The sequence below is a fragment of the Eschrichtius robustus genome, chromosome 19, assembly GCF_028021215.1.
Source record: "Eschrichtius robustus isolate mEscRob2 chromosome 19, mEscRob2.pri, whole genome shotgun sequence".
Taxonomy (NCBI): domain Eukaryota; kingdom Metazoa; phylum Chordata; class Mammalia; order Artiodactyla; family Eschrichtiidae; genus Eschrichtius; species Eschrichtius robustus.
In genome coordinates this window covers 3,686,482-3,709,220 of record NC_090842.1, presented here as the reverse complement: position 1 = coordinate 3,709,220, position 22,739 = coordinate 3,686,482, and the positions used below count along the sequence as shown (strand labels likewise).

General features: G+C 53.7%; 1 protein-coding gene across 3 annotated transcripts; it reads left to right on the top strand.

The window, feature by feature from the left end:
• Positions 1–300: 300 nt before the first annotated feature.
• IRF8 (interferon regulatory factor 8) lies at positions 301–21,865 on the top strand. Of its 3 annotated transcripts, none has more exons than XM_068528198.1 (9): positions 301–349; positions 3,915–4,089; positions 9,504–9,687; positions 12,133–12,221; positions 13,565–13,670; positions 14,751–14,798; positions 19,226–19,612; positions 20,270–20,385; positions 20,925–21,865. In XM_068528198.1, the coding sequence occupies exons 2-9, from the start codon at positions 3,916–3,918 to the stop codon at positions 21,099–21,101; spliced, it is 1,281 nt and encodes a 426-aa protein (XP_068384299.1). In that variant the 5' UTR covers positions 301–349; position 3,915; the 3' UTR covers positions 21,102–21,865. The 3 variants fall into 3 exon arrangements, with proteins under 3 accessions (XP_068384299.1, XP_068384298.1, XP_068384300.1); XM_068528197.1 differs by having other exon boundaries at positions 14,748–14,798; XM_068528199.1 differs by lacking the exons at positions 301–349; positions 3,915–4,089; positions 9,504–9,687; positions 12,133–12,221 and adding an exon at positions 13,116–13,156 and having other exon boundaries at positions 14,748–14,798.
• The last annotated feature ends 874 nt before the right edge of the window (positions 21,866–22,739 follow it).

Here is a 22,739-nt window from a genome sequence, read left to right as displayed (position 1 = left end):
GACCTGGGGCGACGGACGCCCCCGCGGCCCTCGGGAATTCCTGCGGACACTCCCGAGACCCCCGGAGCGGACCCCGGAAGACTCGCGGACCGTTCGGCCGCCGACGCCTCCGAGCAAAGTGATTTCTCGGAAAGCCGAGTGCTTCGAAGAAGGCGGGCCAGGCGCGCCGCTCCCATTGGGCGGCCCCTCCCGCCCTTCCGCACCTATTGGCCGGCACGGCCGTCGCTCTGCGCGCCGGGCCCGCCCCCGGCCTTAAATTAGCGCGGGCGCCCGGGGCCGCGGCGCATCTCCGGAGCTCGGCGGCGGGCGTGGGAACGCGGGCGGCGGCCGACGGCTGGCGGCGGCGCAGGTGGGCGGCGGGCTGGAGCACCGGGGGCGCGGGTGGCGGCCTGGGGGTCCTGGGCCTGGGGCGCAGACGGCGGGCGCCGGCGCAGGTCGGCCTGGGGCGCGGGCGGCGGCGGGCGGCGCAGGTGGGTCCGGGGCCTGGGGCGCGGACGGCGGGAGGCGGCGCAGGTAGGCGGTGGGCTGGGAGCCCGGGCCGGGGGCGCGGACGTCGGCTGGCGTGGAGGCAGCGGCCGTGCAGTCTTGGTCTGCTTTCTCTGTCCTCGTTTTCTCCTGAATCCGAACCGAGCATCCAGGTGTGGCTGCTCCCAGAGATTGGCTGTTGCTTTAAAATAATCTCGTTTTTCTTAAAATCTGGTTGGCATGGAAAACTGTCGAATGGCCCGTACAATGCAGGGAAATATTGACCCCCTTGTTGTAAGACCTTCTCCTTTCCCGGTCAAATCCTACTCTTGGAACAGGGCTGGAGTCATAACTGTGAAACTGCCCCTTGTACAGCCGCGCTGGTGGGGTTAGATTGTGATGGGGCGGGCTGGATTTTTTAATTCTGATCGATGAACAAGTAAGACTCCTGAGTGCGGTTGGAGGTCTTTTGCTTCCATAATAGCCCGGTCGTTCCTGGCAAGAAAGTCTGCTTAGGGCTCACAGCTAAAAGAGCATTTTGGTGTAACATGAGCCCCAGGGCAAAGGGCAGACTTTTCTAAGGTGAGGTGTGCTCCTTACCCAGGGCGGTGAAGTGCTTTGTGAATGGAAACTAGAGACTGGATTTTCCAGAGTTTAAACTACCCCCCAACGTATGCGGGATGTAACCCACTTTTTTTGAAAGCCAAGTTAGGAGCCAGCCCTTAAATGACAGTCCTTTTGGATTATGGCAGTTTCCTCTCCAGAGAATTGGGAGAGGTTTAGGTATTTCAGCAAGATTGGGACCAGGAGGAGAAATGGCTTTTGTGCCTTTGGTCTTATGGGTGTCCAGGGCAAATGACCAGGCGCCCTGAGAGACGTGGGGAAGGTGAGTCCTGCACCTGCACCACGTGTCAGGCCCTTCCTGGAATCCGGGTTGGGTGGGCCCAGGGCAGCCTCTTATCACCTCCTTGCCTGGGAAGCCTGATCCCCGGCTGATTTATAGGGATGCAGATTAGCTCCAGATAGGACTTGGCCATAAAGAGAATTATTACCTAAAAATCGAGGAAGAGGAAGTTTTAAACATGTGACTGGGCTTACAAACGTTTCCTGGCTCTGTATTTGGTGGAATTTTGTTAGTGTTTAGTAAATTGTTATGCATCACACTGTAAAAGAATCTTAGGCTTTTAACGCCACTTAGAATCTTGGAGGGGGGCTTTCGGTGACAATTTAGGTGAGCTGTCCATATGCTGAGATCCTCTCACTTAACCGTGGCTTTTCTCTGCAGGGTGAGTAAAATGAAATCCTGCTGGGGGCCTTGGGGGTCGGGATGCCTCTCTGGGCCTCAGATTTTTTGTCTTTTGAACCAAGCGGGGGCTGGATTAGATGATTTCTAGAATATTTTCATGTTCTGTGACTCACTCTTCCTCTCAATGCCATTCTCTTTTTTTTTTTTTTTTTTCTTTTTCTTATAAATCACCACAAGATTCGTCCTTAACAGTTTGGGGGTTATGAATCCATTAGAAATCCTGATGAGAAGGTGTTGACCCGCTTTCTAGCAAAATGCCCGTACAAACAAAACTTTGCTTTTTATTTCAGGAGACTCCTGGAGCATGGACTCCAGTTTATGAACTTTGCACTAAGGGGGTGAGCAAAATGCTAACAAGCGGGAACATTTCATTTAATCGACAGATCCGCAGACACCAGCCTTCTTTTGTGTTCCGGTCCCTTTGGCCCTCCTCCACACAGCTCCTTCCTCAGGTGACGGGAGAATGCCCCATCTTTCCTCCAGGAAAGCCCTGTGGGAATCTCTGCCCTGCTAAGTTATTTTCTGGGGTGCGTGGTGGTGTCGTTTCATCTCTCTCACCAGGTGTCCCTCCCAAACCTGTCCCTTGCAGTTTATAAACACGAGGGACTGTTTTCAAATTCTGGGACTTTGAGGTCCATGCACTTTGCCGATGAGGAGAGCCTCAGAGAGACGGTCAAGTGACTTTCCCAGGGTCTAGTTAGAGAAAAGCCTTCGCTGGGGTCTACAGTTTCCAAATCGAAGTCCGGTTCCCATTTCACACGCTTCACTCCTTTTGAATCCACAAACGGGCAACTGGAGTTAATCGGATGAAAAAGTTACAGGTGGCGCTCATGGGCCCTCACCTCCTCCTACCTGGGACCTGGACCCCTTCTCTGACCGCATAGCCATCTGCGGGGTGGCTGGAGTGTCCAAAACACACACACACTTTTTGCTTTATGGACCAGGATGGCTCTGGATGTGACCATGTTCTTAGGGATGTTATGTCTTGTCACTGCTGATTGTTTCAAGTTTGTTGGCCCGAAGAGGTCACATTTTAATCGGAAGAATTGAAATGCTGTTTTTTTTTGGGTGGGCGTCTGTCCAACCGCCTAGGGGATTTCCACCCTGTTCTTGTAAACGTGGGCTGTGAGTCGATACGGTACGGTCATGCTCTCCTTCTCTGTGCTGTTGGGAAAGCTGTCTGCTCTGGCTAGAATGTTCTTCCCAAGGGTGTCTTTGGGCGCCCGGGGTGGTGAGGCCCCCAGATTCTGGTGCATTCTGGGAGAGGCTAGCTTTGCTCTGTTCTGTCACTGCAGGTGTTTTCCTCACTCTTGTCCTCTATCTCCCAGTTGGTCCTAAGAGTTCCTGAGGAGGCAAGTTGGGACAATAGTAACAGCATGTGTCATTTAAAGAGAATCTTCTCAGGTCCAGGCAATGCGTGAGGTGCTCTACATGTGTCGTCTGAGTCCTCACCATGACAACGCCCGGTATCTGCCGTTATCCTGGTGTGTCAGCCAGCGTAGCTGACACTCCGAGGTTAAATGACCATCCAGGCTCAGCCGGCTGAGAGATGGTGAGACTTGAATGGGACCCCAGCTGGGTCCCATTCCCAAAGCAGCTGTGAAGGGGCAATCTAGAAAGGGAGAGCCTTGAGGATTTCTTGTTTCTCGGAGAGCACAAATGTCGTATTTGCTCACGCATGCTGGTCCAGTGGGGCATTAAGTCATGGAATTGGCTCTCAGAGTGATCGACTGCTCACTGAGGGCACCTGAAAAGGTGAAAGTGATTTCCCCCATCTCCTGCTAAAAATGGAACGATGAGCGACGCTCTCAGATGCGGCTGTGTTTGCGTGAAACAGAACAGGGGGTGAAAGCTGGAAAGAGCACAGCCAGAGCCTTACTTGGGGCCACATCTCTGACGCACAGCTGCAGATTTCCCAGTGAGCTTTCAGTTTCCATTCAGGGTTGGAGGTCCTGGAAGCCGGCATTGTCTTCTCACAGCAGGTGGCCCAGAGTTCCTGGATCCGTGGGTTTCCCCCAAGCCGGCACCTGTGTTGTGATCCTCTGATTTTCCTGTTAGCAGTTCTTGGCTGTTGAGTACCTGGGGTGCTGTGAGTAATTAGACAGTGTTTGTAATTTCACAGGCTATGTTTTCTCTTTCCAAGGATGTGTGACCGCAACGGCGGCCGGCGGCTGCGGCAGTGGCTGATTGAGCAGATCGATAGCACCATGTACCCAGGGCTGATCTGGGAGAACGACGAGAAGAGCATGTTCCGGATCCCTTGGAAACACGCTGGCAAACAGGATTACAACCAGGAAGTGGACGCCTCCATCTTCAAGGTAGTGGCTTGGCCTCCCTGCCACCTCGTGAGCTCCTGGGGGAGCTGTGGAGTGATTGCTGTCTTTCTTATTTGCTTGAAAGTTAATCCAATTTTTCTTAAAACAAATGAGTGCCGAATGTGTCTCAAAAAATATAGTAGGTGATTTTACACCTGTTATACGATTTAACCCCATTCCAGGTGAGTTGTATATTGTTGGCATTTTCCGATGAGGGAAACCCGAGGGCACTTTCTTCCCTTGCGCTACCATTTCTTTTGCATGAGGACTGGCAAACACAGAGAGAAAATACTTCTTTTAGACTGAGACCTTTTCCCCCGGGCTGCCCCCTAAATTCCATTTAGAATTCTAGGAAAGGTTTAATTCTTCATTCTTTCAGAGTTGCTACTTCTGCTTGGCAGTGTAGGGTCAGCTCAGATGAGAGAGACACCATCTGTCATCACTTCTGGGGCCAGGTCATGTGGGTGTCCTGAACCTGCAGCCGGTGTCTAAAACTAGCCCACTTCCCTTGAGAATCATCAGTACCCCAAGCATGGAGCGAGCTGCTGTGTAGTTCCACCACGTGCACTGAGACAGCAGCGCTGACTGAGAGTTTGCTCTGTGCTAGGCCCAGCCCCACGTGTTTTATTTGTTTTCCTCCCACACAATCCTATGCAGTAGGTGCCGTTCCTGTCCTTGTTCTGTAGAGGCTCCAAGAGGAGAAGTGACTTGTCCAAGATCTCCCAGCTCTTGGATGATGGAGGCAGTGTTTGAACCCAGGCATCCCAGCCGTGAGCCCAGGCTCCCAACCCCTAGCCGTACCCATCACCTAGATTCAGGCAGAGGAGCCAGGGCATCCCAGCTCTGCAGCCCAGCCGGCTCATCAGGATCCCCCATCGGTCATCAGGGCCACAGAAGTGTGGGCTCCACCCCTTGGGAGATTTGGAGCCCTAGGTCCAAGGTGAGCCCAGGCCTCCATGTTTGCAAACAGACATATCAGAGGTGATCCGACTCAGAATCTGGGTTGCAAACTGCTGCCATATGTGCTTGTTGTGTGGGCATTTGGGGGCCAGAGTCCGGGGGTGGGGGGAGAGTGAGTGAGTGTGGGGAGGAGCCAGGAGGCTGAGCAGGGTCGGGGGCGGGCAGAGCCAGACCCCAGGCGCGCATGAGTGAGGGGAGCAAAGGCCTGCAGGACCCCAGCGCAGCACTGGACCCTTAGCCGGGATGACTGTCCCCGACACAACCAAAATGACAGAGATTATACCTTGGCCCCGGAGCAGAGCACTGATAGGTAAAAGCTGGCTCATGAGGCATTTCAGTCCTTCACGTCTCTGCCTGGTGTTTGCAGGGGGGCTGCACGTCTTAGCACTTCTGTTACTGTGTAACCTGGGTCACAGAGCTCTTTGACAATCTGATGCCAGTTGCCTGCCCCTCCAAGAAAAGTGGGCGCGTGCGGACGTTCTGCGCTCACCTTCAAGGGGGCCCTCGTGGCCTGGACATCCATCCGGCAGGTTTCTTCCCTTCAGGGACCCCAGGTCGGGAGCCTGGGCACTGCTCATGCCTCCTTTCTCCTCCTTGGTGGCATCGTGGATTCCTCTCTTGGAGAAGCTTTTTGCCTTTGGCATCACAGTGAATTTCTCTTGGGAATGGCTCCATCTAAATTTTAATATTGCCCAAGGTGCAGCCAGTCAATTGGGAATTCTAGATCACAGATGGCTGTAAGCCAGGGCTCCGCCACCTGGGGCCAGATTGTTCCTTGTGTGGGTCCGTCTTGTGCACCTCAGAGGATGTTAGCGTCATCCTGGCCTTGACCTTCTAGATGCCGGTAGCACCCTCTGCCCCACTGTGACAACCAGAAATGCCCCTGACGTTGCCAGATGCCCCCTCCCCACTGAGAACCCTGCTAGGAGCAGACCGGACCGTGGCCAGGATGAACAGATTGAAGCGGAGGCGTGGGGGTGCTGAGGGCACAGTTGGAGGCTGACCATCAGTAAAACTGCTTCAGGAGGGGGCTGGGGGCGGGACCAGTGGCTGCACGGCCCCGCTTGTGGCTTGCCGGCGGAGATGCAGGCCTCTCCATTCACCCTGCTCCCGCTCTGCTCTGGGGGGTAATGAAATAGAGCCCCAGATTTATACATCTTATGCAATGTTCTTCATGGCCGTTTCAACAGCGTTGAGAAAAATGTGCAAGATTCCCAATGTTTCCGTTGATTACGCAGTCCCTCAGTGTGGCAATCTGAAATGAGTCTACAATCTCGGCAGGAATGGGGGCGGGAGGGAGACCGGGCGCCCACCCAGAGCTGGGCGGCCACCCGAAGGGCGACAGCCTGGGCTGGTGGACACGCACATGGTGGAAGGACCCGTCTGGCCCGTCCCCACGTGGTGCTCACTTCCATCCACCAAGGGGCACGTCTCTGCCATGTCCACCAACAGAGCTCTGCTGTTGGAAGAAGCCAACAGTCAGGCCTTGAGCCATCTTGAGGATTTTCTGTTTAAGTAGAGAACCTTTTGTTTCAAACATTCAAAGAAAACCTTTCAAAAATTTATGAGTTAAGAGAAAAAAAAAAAAAAAGAGCCTGCTTTCCTGCCTTAGTCAGGGATCGTAAGAAGCCACTTATACCAGAGAATCCTTCATTGTCTGCAGGTGTCATTGTGAGGTCAGCTTCGTGGTGTGGACCAGAGACGGGAGATTGAAAAAGACATTAGTTCATTTTGTATTATCCCTGACTGTACTGATGAGGCCCTGATATCAGCTCATATTTATTCTTAAAAAAGTATTTTGCCTCCTTTTCATAAAGTTGAGGGGGAAGATCTAGTTAACTGAGGGTTATGACTCGTTAATTGTTCTGCCATTGACCAGGCTTTGTGACAGGCCTGAATAAATTAGAACTTACTTAGTAGCAGATACTTCAAATTCACTAGGCCTTCGAGGAAAAAAATCACATTTGACTTTTAAAGCACAAAATGAGACAGTAATGTTTTTTGTTTTCTGTTGTTTTTAAATTTTATTGAAGTGTAGTTGACTGACAATGTTGTGTTAATTTCTGCTGCACAGCAAAGTGACTCAGTTATACATATATATATTTTTTAATATTCTTTTCCATTCTGGTTTATCACAGGAAATTGAATATAGTTCCCTGTGCTCTACAGTAGGGCCTTGTTCCTTATCCATTCTGTATTTAATAGTTTGCATCTGCTAATCCCAAACTCCCAATCATCCCTCCCCCTTGGCAACCACAAATCTGTTCTCTATGAGTCAATCACGTTAAATGGGGAAGAGCCGGTGGTCCCGGGTTTAACGCTGGCTGCTGACGAGCGCAGAGCAGCACACGGACAGGGGAGACGTAGGTTCCGGTGTATTCTGAGCCGCTGCGTGGCTGCTGATGGCCTCAGATCACTCTGTTCTGTCTAGCATTTGCTCTTGAAGAGTCCTGAGCGATCACCCAGGTAAGCTGGTATTTGCGAGCTGGCCAGAGAGCCCTGCAAGGGCTCAGGGCAGGCTGGCGGTGGGGCGCCCGATGCAGCCCGGTGCACGTCCTGACTGCGGGGCCCTGCTTTGCTCTTTGGATCTGGCTTTCCTGATGGGGTGAGTGTGAGCTTTGAATGGACGGGTGCCCACGGCAGTGCCCCGTGGGCTGTGCAGCTCTGGATACACCCCAGCTGGTCTAACATGGCCCCCAAATCCACGCTCTTCCAGGCCCATTGGTAACGCGGATTACCAGCTCAGTGGTTCTCAAATGAGGGTGTGTGTGAGTCATGATAGTACTTCCTTAGGGGACACTTGGTAGTGTCTGGAGATGTTCTGGGTGTCACAGCGGGGAGAGGGGATGCTACAGGCACTGAACTTGTCTTACATCAGGGGAACAAGCCAGGCCGATTTTATGAATTTTATTTATTTATTTATTTGGCTGCGTTGGGTCTTCGTTGCTGCGCGCGGCCTTTCTCTAGTTGAGGCGAGCGGGGGCTACTCTTCGTTGCGGTGCGTGGGCTTCTCATTGCGGTGGCTTCTCTTGTTGCGGAGCACAGGCTCTAGGCACGTGGGCTTCAGTAGTTGTGGCACGCGGGCTTCAGTAGTTGTGGCTCACGGGCTGTAGAGCGCAGGCTCAGTAGCTGTGGAGCACGGGCTTAGTTGCTCTGCGGCATGTGGGATCTTCCCGGACCAGGGCTCGAACCTGTGTCCCCTGCATTGGCAGGTGGATTCTTAACCACTGCACCACCAGGGAAGCCCTACCAGAACTATTTTAAATGGGAATCTGACTCAAGGTGTTATGGAGTTCCTGGCCACCTAAGTCAGAATCACTGGGATGTTGGCTAAAGATACGGGTTCCCAGACCTAACCCACAGGTACCCAAGGAGACTCTTGAGGGGCAGGGCCCAGGAATCCCTATCTTAACGAGCTTCCCAGGGGATCGGTACATGCATTAAGCTTGGGAACACCTGCCTGCTGCTTGCTGAAGTAGAAATTCCTTGGGTTGGAAGTCAGAACAGCTGGTTTTTAATCCCAGACTGGGTCACCTTGGGAAAGTCAGCTCTTAGAATTTCATTTTCCCGGGTGAGGGTTGAGAATTCCCTCCAGATCTCCTATTATTTTAGGCTGGAAGACATGTCTGATTTTGCCTGACACCAAACGTTATTTTCACCTGACAGTAGTGACCTCCTGATTGGTGTGTCTGTATTCCAATTTTGAAATCTAAAAACTGTGCCCATCCACGTTTTTAATTTTTTTTTTTTTTAAATACTGCCCCATTTTACATTTTGACTTAAAAGTTTCCAGCTTTGAATTTCTGGTCCTAGTTCAGATTCTAAGGTTTGGAGAGGTCAGAAAATGGAGCTGTAAAAAAACCCACAGAGAGGGAAAACATTTCTTTGCATTTTAAACAGTACCCTGGGGAGCGGTAGGGGAGAAGGGGGTGGGGAAGGTTAGAATAAATGCCAAAATGCAAAACAAAATTGCTGTTAAAAGTAGCAGGGCAGTGGATGACCGCATTCAGACTTTTTTTTGCAAATGTTCCCTTTTCACGCTAAATTTTAGCTAGAGGTTGATTTGAAAAAGCAACAAATTGCTCTTTGTTTTGAACATTCTAGTGAAACCATGTGAAGCTTCCTCTTTGTGCTACTTGACCTCGGGCTCCTCCCGGCCGTCTGGTCCTGGGGAGGATTTGCAGGGGGCAGAGCCAAGATACACGTGTGTGTGTGTGTGTGTGTGTGTGTGTGTCCGTCCGTCCTTGGGCCTGGGTTCGAGTTCCGGAACGCCCTCCCCCCGACCTGGGTCTTTTCACTTCTGTCAGAGGAAGTGGTCTGCTTGGGGTCTCTGAGCCCTGAAATCCTGGACTGAGGACCTTCAGGAGGGCCAGCAGAGCAGGTCCTGCCCGTGGCCCTGGGTGTGTGTGGTCCCGGGGCCAGCTGGGTACTTCATGGGTTTTCTTCTCTTCCTTCAGGCCTGGGCCGTTTTTAAAGGGAAGTTTAAGGAAGGGGACAAGGCCGAGCCGGCCACATGGAAGACGAGGTTACGCTGTGCTTTGAACAAGAGCCCGGATTTTGAGGAAGTGACAGACCGGTCCCAGCTGGACATTTCTGAACCGTATAAAGTTTACCGAATCGTCCCCGAGGAGGAGCAAAAATGTAAGTATCCTTTCTTTATGGGCACTTGGCCCAACGGAGGCTGCCTGGGTCTGGGGTTCGAGTCGCCGCCCACGGGGTCCAGCTAAACAGATAGTTCTCTCCTTTACGTCAGCAGAGGTTGAGGTCTCCTTCCGCTGACCTCACCCACCATCTGCTGACTGTGGCAGCTTCCAGTTGAGAGGCAGCGGACGGGAGGAAGGGGCGGGAGACGGGGTGGCAGCTGGCACTGCTGCTCGCTGCCTGTTGGACCAGGAGCGAGTGCTGGGGCCTCCCTGGGGCGCAGCAACGGGCTTGGACGGGAGCAAGGCTCCCCGAACAGTGCCGATGAGGGATTCCTTTTGTTTTCTAGCAGCTTGCAGAGCAGGCCAGGAGAAAATAAGGTGGACAAAGAAGGGATGGCTGATAGGGGTTGAGGGCAGAGTTCTTGAATGAACTTGCAGATGGCGCGCTGTTGGCTTCTAGATACTAGATCCTGACCGTTGTTTGGGAACCCCCAGATGTGATCGTTCCTGAAGTCTCCTCCCTCTGTAAAATCCCAGGAAAGCAATTGTGAGGAGATTAAAGCAGAAGAGCAAAAACCTGCCTCACATCCCACGCGCCCCCCCCCCCCAATCCCAATGTCCACACTCTGCTCTGGTCAGACATCACTAATCGATCAGGATGTGTTGAGCTCAAATCTGGCCTCAGGCGTTTTCAAAGTGCTGTGCTCTACAGCTGCTACAGATTAGAGCCGGCCCAGGAGATGAAACCTAATTACCACCCCTAGTTAAAAACATTCTTTCAACAGGTTGACTTTCTTAGCCATTTGATGTAGCAGTTAGAATCTTGGCACAGCATCCTTTCCTCCATAGCCGCTTAGTCAGTCGTCCAGTAATGCTGGGAAGAAAATAGAACCCTTGAAAACTGCCTAGGGCTGGGCAGGAATTCTGAGTTTCTGAGGGGGCTCTTCCCACTGCAGGGAGGTTGAAAATGTTGGTACGTAATTTTTAAAAAGTTAAAATCGTGACTCTCAGAAATAAATGGTGAGCCTGGGTCGGAGAGTTGTCTAACTCATTAACGAGGGCACCAGCGTGCCGTCGTCTAAGATTGCTTCACAGAACATGCAACGCAGGTGTGCACGGTCAGTGCAAGGCAGAAGGCTGAGCCGAACCTGTGAGTGTCCTGCCCGGGCAACACAACCATGGTTGGGGGTGATCTTCTCTAGTGATCATTTGTAGCTTAGTTGTCTGTGAATTAATACCTAACTCTACTGAGTCTGAACCCTAATGGATAATCAGTAGGAAGTCAAACAAACTGACCTTCCCCATGGAGAATCAGATGGCCCTTAGGGGGACACCTCTTAGCTAATACTCTGGGGTGCTCTATTGCCGTCTGAATTCCAGTTTTGGATAAATTTTTCATCATCACAAAGTATAATAAATTGTGACTTGAAGGAATAGAGAAGTTTCTCTTAACCCTCCCACCCACAGGGTCAGCCAAGCTTGAACGGGCAGGTTACCCTGGCTTGTTTATAGCTCGGAGCGCAGCCTGCATCACCTGCAGGGGTGGATGTTACAGAAGCAGCGGTTCTCAGGGGGCAGAGAAGCCTCGCGTTTGCATAATGTCTAGGTGGGCGCACTCTCCTCTGTACCTCAGTGGTTTGCTGGCTACTCTGGGGGTGCCCCACCTGCCCCCTGCTGCCCCCATCAGCAGCTTCTGAGTGATTTTTTCAAATCAAAATCAAATCAATATTCAGTCCGGATGAAACAGTGGGTCAGTTCTACAGATGATTGGGACCGATGAATTCCAGCAAACGAGTGTTTGTTGGTCATAATACATCTCACATGGATAAATGTAATGAGGTGAGTTTCTGGCTGGGGAAGAGGCCTGAGAGGGGGGAAGAAACTAGCCAGTCCAGAGTGCTTGTCGTGGGAATGCTCGTGTGCCTTTAGACGGTTCCTGCCGCAGGCGGGTTCCAGCCTGGGCATCCGCGAGCCTTTATGGTGCGCCACGTGCGTGCACAGATGCACACATGTCTATTGGGAAAGGCCAAAATGAGATTTCCTGCCCATTAACTTTAAAAAAAAGACTCCAACCTGCAAACACATTTTGTCAGGAAATCTTTGCGTGTCAGATGCCCTAGCTTGTAACTCTAACCTCTGTCGGTTGTAGAGTAGATCTGATTTGAGTTCATCTTAGATCTCAGCAAATAGAAGGAAGATACCAAAGTGCTGCCTTGGTCCTCTGAGTGCTGGACACAGCAGCAGCCGACTTCTCTTGTGCCTGCTGACCAGATGACTGAAGCAGCGCGGGAAAAAGGTTTCTAGGCCTTTCCCAAACCAATGAAGACGCACATTGGCTTCTGCTTCCTTCAGCCTAGCCTTAAGAAAAAGCACTGACTGTGGCCCTGATGATGGTGGTGATGCCTCAGTGCTGGTCGTCATGCGCTTGTCCGGTTTTCCGTAGGCAAATTAGGCGTGGTGGCTCCCGGCTGCATTAGTGAAGCCACAGAGATGGAGTGCGGTCGCTCCGAAATCGACGAGCTGATCAAGGAGGTGAGTGGCGGCAGCGTTTCCAGAGGTCCGGCCCCGACAGAAGCTGCGCGTGTTCGGTGGAGAGCAGCGCCATCCCGAATGCTCTGCCGAGGCATCCGGGGCCGCGGGCTCTCGCTCGCTCAGGGATGGGGCGTGAGGACCTGCCATCCTCGCGAGGCCAGCCTCGAACCGCTGGTCAGCCCCCTGCAGCTTACAGCTTGTCCTTCATCCCAAGGGCTGGGGCCGAGCTGCCTGCTCTGCAGCAGTGAAGTTCCCTCAAGCTCCAAACTTGTCATATTTTAAACGTTTTGAATGGCACCATATATTCCCTTGCCTTTTTAGGCAGGCTGTAGTGAAAAAGTAAACGTTCTTTGCTGCTTGGGGTTGTCGTCGTGATATGGATTATCATACAGCTCTCGCACTGGTTACTAATATGCAGCTCTTAGTCCTCGATGGGTTGGAAAGCCATACAACCAGGCTTATTAGAATTGTACACAAGCTCATAGTTCATAGGCTGTAAGTGAAGGCTTAATGGGGTCTCCTTAGGCAAAACACGTGCGTTTTTGAATACTAATTTTAGCTACCTTTAGCTTCATAGCTATGTTTTTGTGCATGTTGCAAGGCCGACATTGCCTAGCTAAAATTATTCCGCACAGCCTTGCAAAAGGGGGTGTGGGTGCTATACAGATTCTTCTCAACACTCACATGGCAATAACAGAATCCTTTGGAGTGCTTTGAGGGAGAGAATGTAGATAACAAGATGTAGCCTCCTCTGGGCTGCCTGGCTTTCCTGCAGATGGCAGCTGTTAAGTCTCTGGGTGGGCTCTGGCAGCAGACCCAGTGAATTCCTGGCTTCATTTCTTTCCAGTGATGTCCCGTTTTCCATACAAGGCTTTCCAGCCAACTCAGCTAAGAGAGATACTTGCGTTGGCACGTGAGGATCCCAGCGAGAGCAGGTCTCCAAACGTTTTCTCACTGGGTTTGCCAGCCTCCTTTAAGGACTGGGTCAGAGATGGAAAGTCTAGACGTGGCGCGTGGAGTGAGATTGGCTGGAGCGCGGGAGACTGTGTCTAAGGTCACCATGTGCTTCCCCAGGGCGTTAGGGCAGCTGGGTGACCTGGCCGTTCGGTTTTGCAATAGGCACTTCCATGTAAAAGGCCGGTAAACACATGAGGGGCCCCGCGAGGCTAGTGATTCGGTCTCGTGGTTTGACCGCTCAGCCTGGTGGATTTATTGTCTTGGATCTTTGAAGATGCAGAGTGAAACTTTGCTTCATCTCGTGCGATAGAGATGACAACGTGGTTTTAGTTAAGTCTGGAAGCCCAGTGACAGCACCGCTCTCCTCTCTCTCGCCCCTGCCCCAGCCTCCCGTGGACGATTACATGGGGATGGTCAAAAGGAGCCCCTCCCCGCCCGAGGCCTGCAGGAGTCAGCTCCTCCCAGACTGGTGGATGCAGCAGCCCAGCGCAGGTGAGGGTGGGGGCCCCCCCGCGCTGCGGGGGGTGGGGGGGCCAGAGGTGTTCCCATGGCTACTGGCCTTCACTCCTTTCTGCTTGGGGCGGGGTGGGCGGGGAGGCTACCGTGACCCCTATTTTCCTGAAGGTGACTGAGCCCGGAGAGCTGGCGTGGCTTCCGGCCCCGAGGGCGCAGCCCGGCCACGCCTTTGTGCCCCACTTGCCACTGTCCCCTGGAGGCACAGTGTCCTTCCCGTAGGCGGTGGCGCGCCCCGCTGTGCTCCTGGGAAGGGCGGACGGAGGGGCGGGAGACCAGAGGGAAGATGCAGCGGGGCTTGTAGGTCCGTTAGGACAGTCTTGTGACATGAGGACCCCTGAGAGCCAAGGATAGCCGAGGGCATCTGAGATGGGGAGAGCGCGGAGCCCTGGATTCGAATCCCGTGCCAGGAAGTTGCATATCTTATTCGAGCCTCAGTTTACTTGACTATAAAATGGAGACACCAGGACCTGCCCCCAGGGTCGTGAGGACAAGCGAGGCCTTCGCCCTTTTCTTAGCTTCTGATGCCCCCGCCCCTTGAAACAACCCTCCCTCCTGGGGCACGAGCGTCTTTGCCTCCTCCCTCGCCTCTTTGCCCCACCGTCCCCTGTGGGAGACCGGGAGGTAGCGGCCTTACAGTTGGCCAGGCTGCTGGGGGACGATGTCGCCCCGAAACCCTCTGCTGCGGCAACGCGACCGGGAACACTCGCTGGGCTCCGGGCTCCCCTCCGGGGCAAGGCCTGGGTGCGGGGCCGCAGTCCAGGGTATTCCAGCAGCAGACCCTGGGGCGGGAAGGAAGTGTGGCCCCGTGGTGTCACGCTGACACACGATCAGAGATCCCACAGCACAGGGGAAGGCTCCGCCCCCTGCCCGCCGGTCGGGTTGAGGTCTGGCTTTATGAAACGAGGGTCGCTGTGCCGGGAGGGAACACCCTGAACGCGGCGGAAGCCTGCGGCGGGGCCTCAGGAGCACGCACGTGCGGCTCCTAAGGAGACTGGGTTCCCGCACACGGCTGGGGGTCTGGCTGGGTTTGAAGCTGCTTTTGTCTCTCTCCAGCAGGCCTGCCGCTGGTGCCAGGGTACAGCACCTACGACGCGCACCACGCAGGTACGGAGGGGTGCGGGGCGGGCTGGGGGCGGGCCAGGCGAGCTCTTTGAAGACAAAGCTCTCAGGACCCGTGGGGGCCCACGAGGGTTGTGGACGAGCGCAATCCGGTGTCGGAAGTTGGGAGCCCGATTCCTCCTTCTCACTGTTTGGCTTGCGAGCAAGTGGCGGTCTTGAGCTTCTTTTTGGGTTGGACTAACAGACAGATCCAAAGAGTTCTTTCTGGGTGCAGTTATGCAGGAGAAAGAGCGTGGGCACAGACACGCTCAAGGCCCCGCTCTGTGCGACCCCAGGTGGAGGAGCTGAACCATTCTGAACTAAAGGCTCCTGCCCTGTAAGGTAGGGACAGTGGTGACAGCCACCGCAGCAGGGTGCCGTGAGGTTCTAACGGGGTATTGTTACAACTTGCTGGTAGGGACGTAATTGGTCAGTGTTACTGGGGTCGGTTTCCTTTACTGACATACCCTCTCCCACACCCAAGCTTGTAGCGATAAGGCTACTAATAACAATGACGACGACGACAGTGGTGATGGTGTTGATGATGACGGTGGTGGTGCTGGTGGTGAAGCTGGTGCTGGTTGGGTGCCAGGATCCGTGCTGAGACTTTCATGGCCTCATCTCATTACGGCACCACCTTGAGGCAGGTGCCGTTACTGTTCCCACTGCACAGGCTCAGAAACCCTGGGTCATGCAGCTTGTGGGCCGCTGAGCTGGTCCGTTCTGTCTGTGCCCCTGTCCCTTGCGGGCAGAGGTGGCCTGTGCCACATGGTTGTCTAGTTTTGCCGGGGATTCTGGAATTTACATTCAGGCTCATTGGTGGCATCTTCAGGGCAGAGGAAGGCGGTGTCTTCCCCAGTAGCTGCCTTGTTCTGTGAGAAGCGAGCAGCTTGACTCATCAAGATGGACCACAGGACGTTAGGGCTGCGGGCTTCAGGCCTCCTGGTGTAGCGGAGGAAACGGGGCTCAGGGAGCGGTGTCTCGACCAAGGCCCTCACGGGATGGGTATATTTGGGGGGTGGGTGGATCCAGGTCTCACCCAGGCCAGAAGATTATAAGGAAAACAACCCTCCTGTTCTCAGAGCTCTTATCCATTGCACGGCAGCCCTGCGAGCTGGGGGCTGTTAGAACTCCGGCTTCACAGAAGAGGAAACAGGCTTTGAGGTTAAATTGCTGGCCCGAGGTCCCACAGCTGGGAAGCGGGGTGCAGGGTTCAAACCCAGGCATCTGGTGCGAGCCTGTTGTTGAGACCGGTTTATGCCTGGGTCACGGGGCCGTGGCCCGGGGAGTCTGCTGACTGATGCTTTCTGGGGGCAGAAGAGTAGCTGGGCACAGGGCTGCGGCATCTGGGTGAGCAAAGACAGTTTAGGGAGGAAGTTTCCTGGGTTGTTCCAGAGCTTCTCAGCACCCAGCGTGTGAGGAGACGCACAGCCACTGCCTCATGCCGAGAAAGTCCTGAAACGTTCTTGTAGAAGTTGTGGACTTTGGTCCCTCTGTTCCGTTCACACACACCCCACTAGGTGAATAAGCTGTCAAGGGTTCCCTGTTCTTAACCCTGCAGGCAGGAGGCAGTGAGTGAAGCGGACACGTGAAAGGCGCCAGGGAGCGGTAGGGAGTGTGGCAAAGTGGAGCCCCTTGCCCACTGCGCTGCCCTTGGACCCGCAGACCCAGCCAGCCTCGCTTTCCCCATTTACTGTAGAGAAACCAGAGGTCTGGATTTTTATGTGAAACATCCCATGTAAGACGCTGGCAACAGACACGTGTTGACAGCACCCCACTGTGCTGGCGGACCCACACGCGCCTCAGGCCGCCAGCGTGATCTCGACTGTGTCGTGGAAGTGACTAGGCTCAAGGGCATCGTCTGGAACTGTCAGAGTGGCAGGAGTGGCAGGCACGGAGCTGGCCTGCTGGGGAGGGCTGGGTCCAGGCCCCCAACTTGGCAGTCGCGTCGTCAGGGCGAGCGCCTTCACTTGTCTATGCCGCGGTTTCCTTACCTGGAAAATGGTGTAATTGTGAATAGTCTCCATCTCAAGGGGGTCGCTGTGAGGACTCAGTATGCTAATGGATCCCAACCACTGGGCTCAGCACCAGGTACGGCTGTGAGACCAGGGATGGGACACAACTTCAGGGGTCTCATCTACGCAGCTCGTCTTTTGTCCTGTCATCCCAGTTTATTTAACCGTCACTTACACGGTGCTTACACGCGCCGGGCACAAATGCGAGCTCACACAGTTCTCACAGCTGCCCGGGGGTGGGGCCATCGTCTCCACTTTGCTGATGGGGAGACTGAGGCTCGGAGTGGTGGAGCCGCTGCCCGGGCCACCCAGCTGGGGCCACACGCCAGGTGGCCAGGCTCCAGAGTCCGTGCCCCTGGCATCTGTGCTGAGCCGCCACCGTGGTCAGACTGTCCCCCAGCAGGGCTGTCCTCGGTGGGCGAGTGGCTAAACCGGGCGCAGGACAGGGTTGCCGGTGGCCGGGCTGAGGCGCTTCTCCTCCGGGGCCTCCACCGCTCGGCTGGAGCGGCTGTGTGTCCTTGCTCAGGCCTTCCCAGCCCGCGCCGCCCCTCAGCAGGGGCCGCTTGCACAGCCCTCCTGGGCCTGTCTGGAGCACCTGTGCAGCGGCCGTTCACACGGCCGAGAGGCGCTGGCATGAGATAAGGCCTGGGCGATGACAGAGTCAATCTGGAGCATCTCATTCATTTGGGACAAAGGTCAGAATTGCTCCGGAGTGTAGGGAGCGGAGCGTGGAGCGTTAGGTGGTGCAGACACGGTACGTGGGGAGGGCGGTGAGCGGGGGATGAGACGTGGGCTGGGAGGCGGGTGCCGCTGAGCCCCCCCGGGCCTCAGTTTCCCCGAATGTCAAGGAAACGAGTTGGACTGGACCACCTGAAGCCCCAACCCACAACCCCGCATGATTCGGGAACGCCACTGAACTCCGACGTGGGAGAAAATGGAGCAGGGCGTTTCGCCGTTTGAGCGGAGCCCAGCGGGAGGGTCCGAGGAATCAGGAGTGCGTGGCACGTTAACCCCGGCCGGGCAGGTGGCTGCTCGCAGGGCCGCCCCTGATGGTGGGGCAGGTGGGGGCCCTGCACAGCTCTCGGGGGCACCATGGAGTTGGGCCACTCACAGCCCGTGTGGCTCCAGAGGCAGCCCTCGGCGGGTCTCGGGCACTTGGAAGGTGCCCTGAACTCACCAAGCTTGTTGGTAGTGCGTGTACTTCTTGTAGCTTAAGGTATTAAGATGCAGGTCCCGCTGGGGGTGTCCCTGGACTCCCTGTTGTCTTCACTCCCACCTTAGTTTAGAGGTTCCCAAACAAACAGTAGTCACGTGAGCCCCACCTTCGCAGTTGGTTTTCATACCTGGGTACCGCCTGGACTATTATTAATGTCTGACTTTTCTCGAAGTTTCACTTTTAAAAAATTAAGTTTAATTTAAATGGGGACCATCTATCATTGCCTGTAAAGGTGGAACCAATGCCACTTGCTGTAAGTAGGAACTCAGAGGCCAAAGCAAAGTCAGTGGAAACCAGACACACTGTTCAGAAATTCTGGCCATTATATTACCCCCACCCAAGGCTCAGAGGCTCAAGTGCTCTGCCTCGTTTGAAAGAAAGGGAGGTTGTCAGAATTACGTATTAAGGGTCCATCAGCACCAAACTAGGGCTTTCTTTGATCAGCGATGGAGAGAATATTGAAAATGGAATAATCTTTTCATTTATTTAATGCTGTCTCCCCCCGCCCCCCCCCAATCATCTTATGTGTGGCACATTTTGGGAAACATTGCCTTAATTTGAGTACTTTTCAGACTTCTTCCTGAGAACAGGTTTGGATGAAAGGTTTTGGAGAGATTCTTAATTGGAAATTCAGGGAACCCCAAGGCGACTGTGGATTTGTCAGAAAAAAGATTACATCTTTGTTTTCACTAACCTGGAAATCAAATCTAGCATGTCTTTCCATTATGAACGTAGGCAGTACTGCGTGTGTTTGCGTGTGTACATATATACGTACATTCATTCATATATGTGCGTGTGTATATATGTGTTTGTTTATACATCTAGTATAAATTGTATGTTGTATACACGATAGATAGTGGTAGAGCGGGGCCTGTGAGATGGAGTTATTTTCCTAAGAATTTAAGTTGTCACAACATCGTTTACCCTCAACCGTGACTTGTAAATTACAGCAGTTACGAGACCATCCCCAGAAGGAGGGAGGACACTCCAGCAATTTTTACTATTTTGAAAATCATTGGCTTCCTTAGTGATTCTGGGTATTTAGTCATGCTTATAAAAACCGTGAACTTGCCCAGAATGCCGAAGAGTCCCAGGGTTAAGCCGTCCCCCCTTGGGAGAAAGGCAGGCTCCGGCCATGTTGGCACAGAAGGGACCGGGGCCCCTTCTCCCGCAGCCCCTGACCTGACCCCGTCTCCCCACAGCCTTCTCCCAGATGGTCATCAGCTTCTACTACGGGGGCAAGCTGGTGGGCCAGACCACCACCACGTGCCCCGAGGGCTGCCGCCTGTCCCTGGGCCAGCCCGGCCTGCCCGGCGGCAAGCTGTGTGGGCCCGAGGGCCTGGAGCTGGTGCGCTTCCCGCCGGCCGACGCCATCCCCAGTGAGCGGCAGCGGCAGGTGACACGGAAGCTGTTCGGGCACCTGGAGCGCGGCGTCCTCCTGCACAGCAGCCGGCAGGGCGTGCTGGTCAAGCGGCTGTGCCAGGGCCGCGTGTTCTACAGCGGCAACGCCGCGGCGGGCAGGGGCGGCCCCAACAAGCTGGAGCGCGACGAGGTGGTCAAGGTCTTCGACACCAGCCAGTTCTTCCGAGGTCAGTCCCGACCCGCCTCCCTCCCGCCTGTGCGTCCAGGGGTGGCCCGCGGAGGAGAGGCCCCAGCCAGGGGGCAGCGGGGCGGCCCTGCGTTTGAACCCTGCCCTGCCCGTTCTCCCGGAGCCACCCAGGCCCCTCCCTGCCTGACTCCCGGCGTCTGGAGGGGGTGCCCGCAGAGGGGGCGCCTATGCGGTTCTTTCCTTGCGCAGCTGTTGGAGGATTAAGGAACTTAGCGCCTTGCCACGTCGTTGTGGGCTGTCCCCGGGCCCTGGTTACAGACACAGAGTCTCAGGCCCCAGCTCGGGCCTGCGGGGTCAGAATCTGCATCTTGGCAAGGTCCCCGGGCAGCCGTGTCCACGTCCTGAGATAGTGACCTTGTGCACGCCCGCACAGGAGCGCTGCCCGAGGCTGCCGTCATCCTGGGAGGCGTGTGGCTAGGATCCCACGCCCGGGAGTTCCTCCTGGAAGGTCGGGACGTGTGAAATCAGTCACTCTGGTCCCCTGAGGCTGCTGGCCAGAGAACTCCCGGGGGCTTTCTGGAGAAGGGGCCCCGCGAAGGGGGACGAGCTCAGGTGCGAAAGCCCCGAGTCCACCTGGCCAAGGGGGTCGCAAGGCCAGGATTCGCAAACACCTTCCCCTGCGCTGGTGTCCCTCCAGAGCTGCAGCAGTTCTACAACAGCCAGAGCCGGCTTCCCGACAGCAGGGTGGTGCTGTGCTTCGGAGAGGAGTTTCCAGATATGACCCCCTTGCGCTCCAAGCTCATTCTCGTGCAGGTGAGAACTGGCGGCTTCAGGGCTCGCGTCCAGACCTTGCAGCCTGCACGTCTGGCTGGGGACCAGGCAGCAGGGCCCGGGGGGGCTCCACCCGTGTGCAGGCCTGGACGAGCGTTTCAGGTGTGGGAAGGAGACTCTTTTCATCCCTGAACTATCGTCTCATGTTCCAGGACTCCCACAGTCCACGTTGTTTCCACTCCTTTTGTTTAGTTCGTTTTTTAAAACTCAAAACCTCCTTTTCAGAAAGAGTCCCCCTGTTCAGTTGTCTTAAGGTCTAAGTTGACAGATTAGGGCTTTGCCAGCCCTTGTTTAACTCTAGTCAAAGAAATGAACTCCAATGGGTGGAATTCTGGACCCTGGCTCGCCAGACTGGAGCGCTACTGGGAGAGTATACACAGGAGTCTTTGCAGGAAGACTGCTTGCTCGTTCATTCATTGGAGGCCTGGAGGTTCTGATGGATGGCTCTGGAGCCGGGTAATCAGAGAGGCCCACCTCACTCCCCACCTCCATCTCTGACCTTGTGGTGCATGTCCCTCCAGATCGAGCAGCTCTACGTCCGACAGCTGGTGGAAGAGGCTGGGAAGAGCTGCAGTGCCGGCTCCGTGATGCAGGCTCCCGAGGAGCCCCCGCCAGACCAGGTCTTCCGCATGTTTCCAGATATTTGTGCCTCACACCAGAGACCTTTTTTCAGAGAAAACCAACAGATCACAGTTTAAGTCTCTCTCTCGGGCACCCCGCCCCGCCCACATCTAGAATTTCATTATTACAATTACTGTCGTAATTATTTAAGGATGTGGATCCCTCTGACCTGGGGTGGAAGGCTTTCCCCTGCTCTTCATTTAGTAAGGGCGTCCTCTGAGTGAGTACTTGACAGGGAAAGATAGCTGTGCCCCACTTCTACCGTTCAGATGTAAGCATCGAAACTCGCACCAAATGCTCTGGAGGCTGTAACTGTAACTTGTGATTAAAACATTTATGTCCTGCATTCTCCCCTAATTACCATTAGTTGCTATGATTCTTTCAGTATTTGGAGATACTTGATATTTCCAAAGACCTGGCATTCAATTTTATTAGCAAATAGCTGTTTCCAGAACAGAAATCTGGAGTAGAAGATCAATTTTGTTTTTAACTTTGGTTAGAGCTATAGAGTTATGATTTCATATGCTTGATTCAGTGAAGTGTCTTCTTTTAAGCATGTTAATAAGATTTAAAGACACCTGGATACCAGCCTTCCTTTAATAAAAACTCGTGGGTTTTTAGAAGAACGCACTGTCTTCCTAGAATTTGGTGCCAGGAGAGCATTTCCATTGCCAGGTGAACTGGTGTGTTTTCATCTTCAGACAATGAAGACTTTCCTTTTGGGCCTTTGTTGCCAGGAAGCCTAGAGCTAAATTTATTTTTTCATTTCTGTAATTAAATCATCTGACATACCTCTCTCTTCTTCCAAATGGTTTTGACCTGTTTTTAAAATATTTGTACTGTTAATTGCCCTTTTTAAGTTAATTGTCCTATTGTAAACTGCCTTGAATCTTTTTTTTTTTTTTTTTATAAAGTGGGCAGGATATAAACCACAAGTTCAAAAAATAATTGTGGATGGCACCAGCTTTTTGATCGTGGCTTTGATTCAGTCAACCCATTCGTGGGCCAGCGATGTGGAACATGGGAGGGCAGCTGGAGTGGATTGGGGAACACTGGGTGAGATATGTCAGCTTCTCACCACTACGCTGGTCCCCTAGCCCCAGTACTCCTTGCAGTCAGAGATGACCCCACTCAGTGTGGAGAAAAGGGAACCCTCCTACACTGCCAATTGCAGGGAATGTAAATTGGTGCAGCCACTATGGAGAACAGTATGGAGGTTCCTTAAAAAACTAAAAATAGAATTACCATATGATCCAGCAATCCCACTCCTGGGCATATATCCAGTCAAAACTATAATTCGAAAAGCTACATGCACCCCTATGTTCATAGCAGCACTACTCACAGTAGCCAACACATGGAAATGACCTAAATGTCCATCAACAGAGGAATAGACAAAGAAGGTGTGGTACATATATACACTGGAACACTACTCAGCCGTAAAAAAGAATGAAATAATGCCATTTGCAGCAACATGGATGGACCCAGAGATTATCACACTAAGTGAAGTTAGTTAGAGAAAGACAACTACCGTATGATATCACTTGTATGTGGCATCTAAGATACAACACAAATGAACCTATCTGAAAAAGAAACAGATTCACAGAAGAGACCTTGTGGTTGTCAAGGGGGTGGCTGTGGGAGGGATGGATTGGGAGTTTGGGATTAGTGGGTGGAAACTATTATATATAGAATGGATAAACAACAAGATCCTACTG

Coding starts and splice junctions, on each gene's coding strand:
- IRF8 (XM_068528197.1), top strand. CDS start 3,916: ATGTGTGACCGCAACGGCGGCCGGCGGCTGCGGCAGTGGCTGATTGAG. Junction 19,613..20,269: donor CACCAGCCAGTTCTTCCGAG/GTCAGTCCCGAC, acceptor GTGTCCCTCCAG/AGCTGCAGCAGTTCTACAAC. Junction 20,386..20,924: donor CCAAGCTCATTCTCGTGCAG/GTGAGAACTGGC, acceptor ATGTCCCTCCAG/ATCGAGCAGCTCTACGTCCG.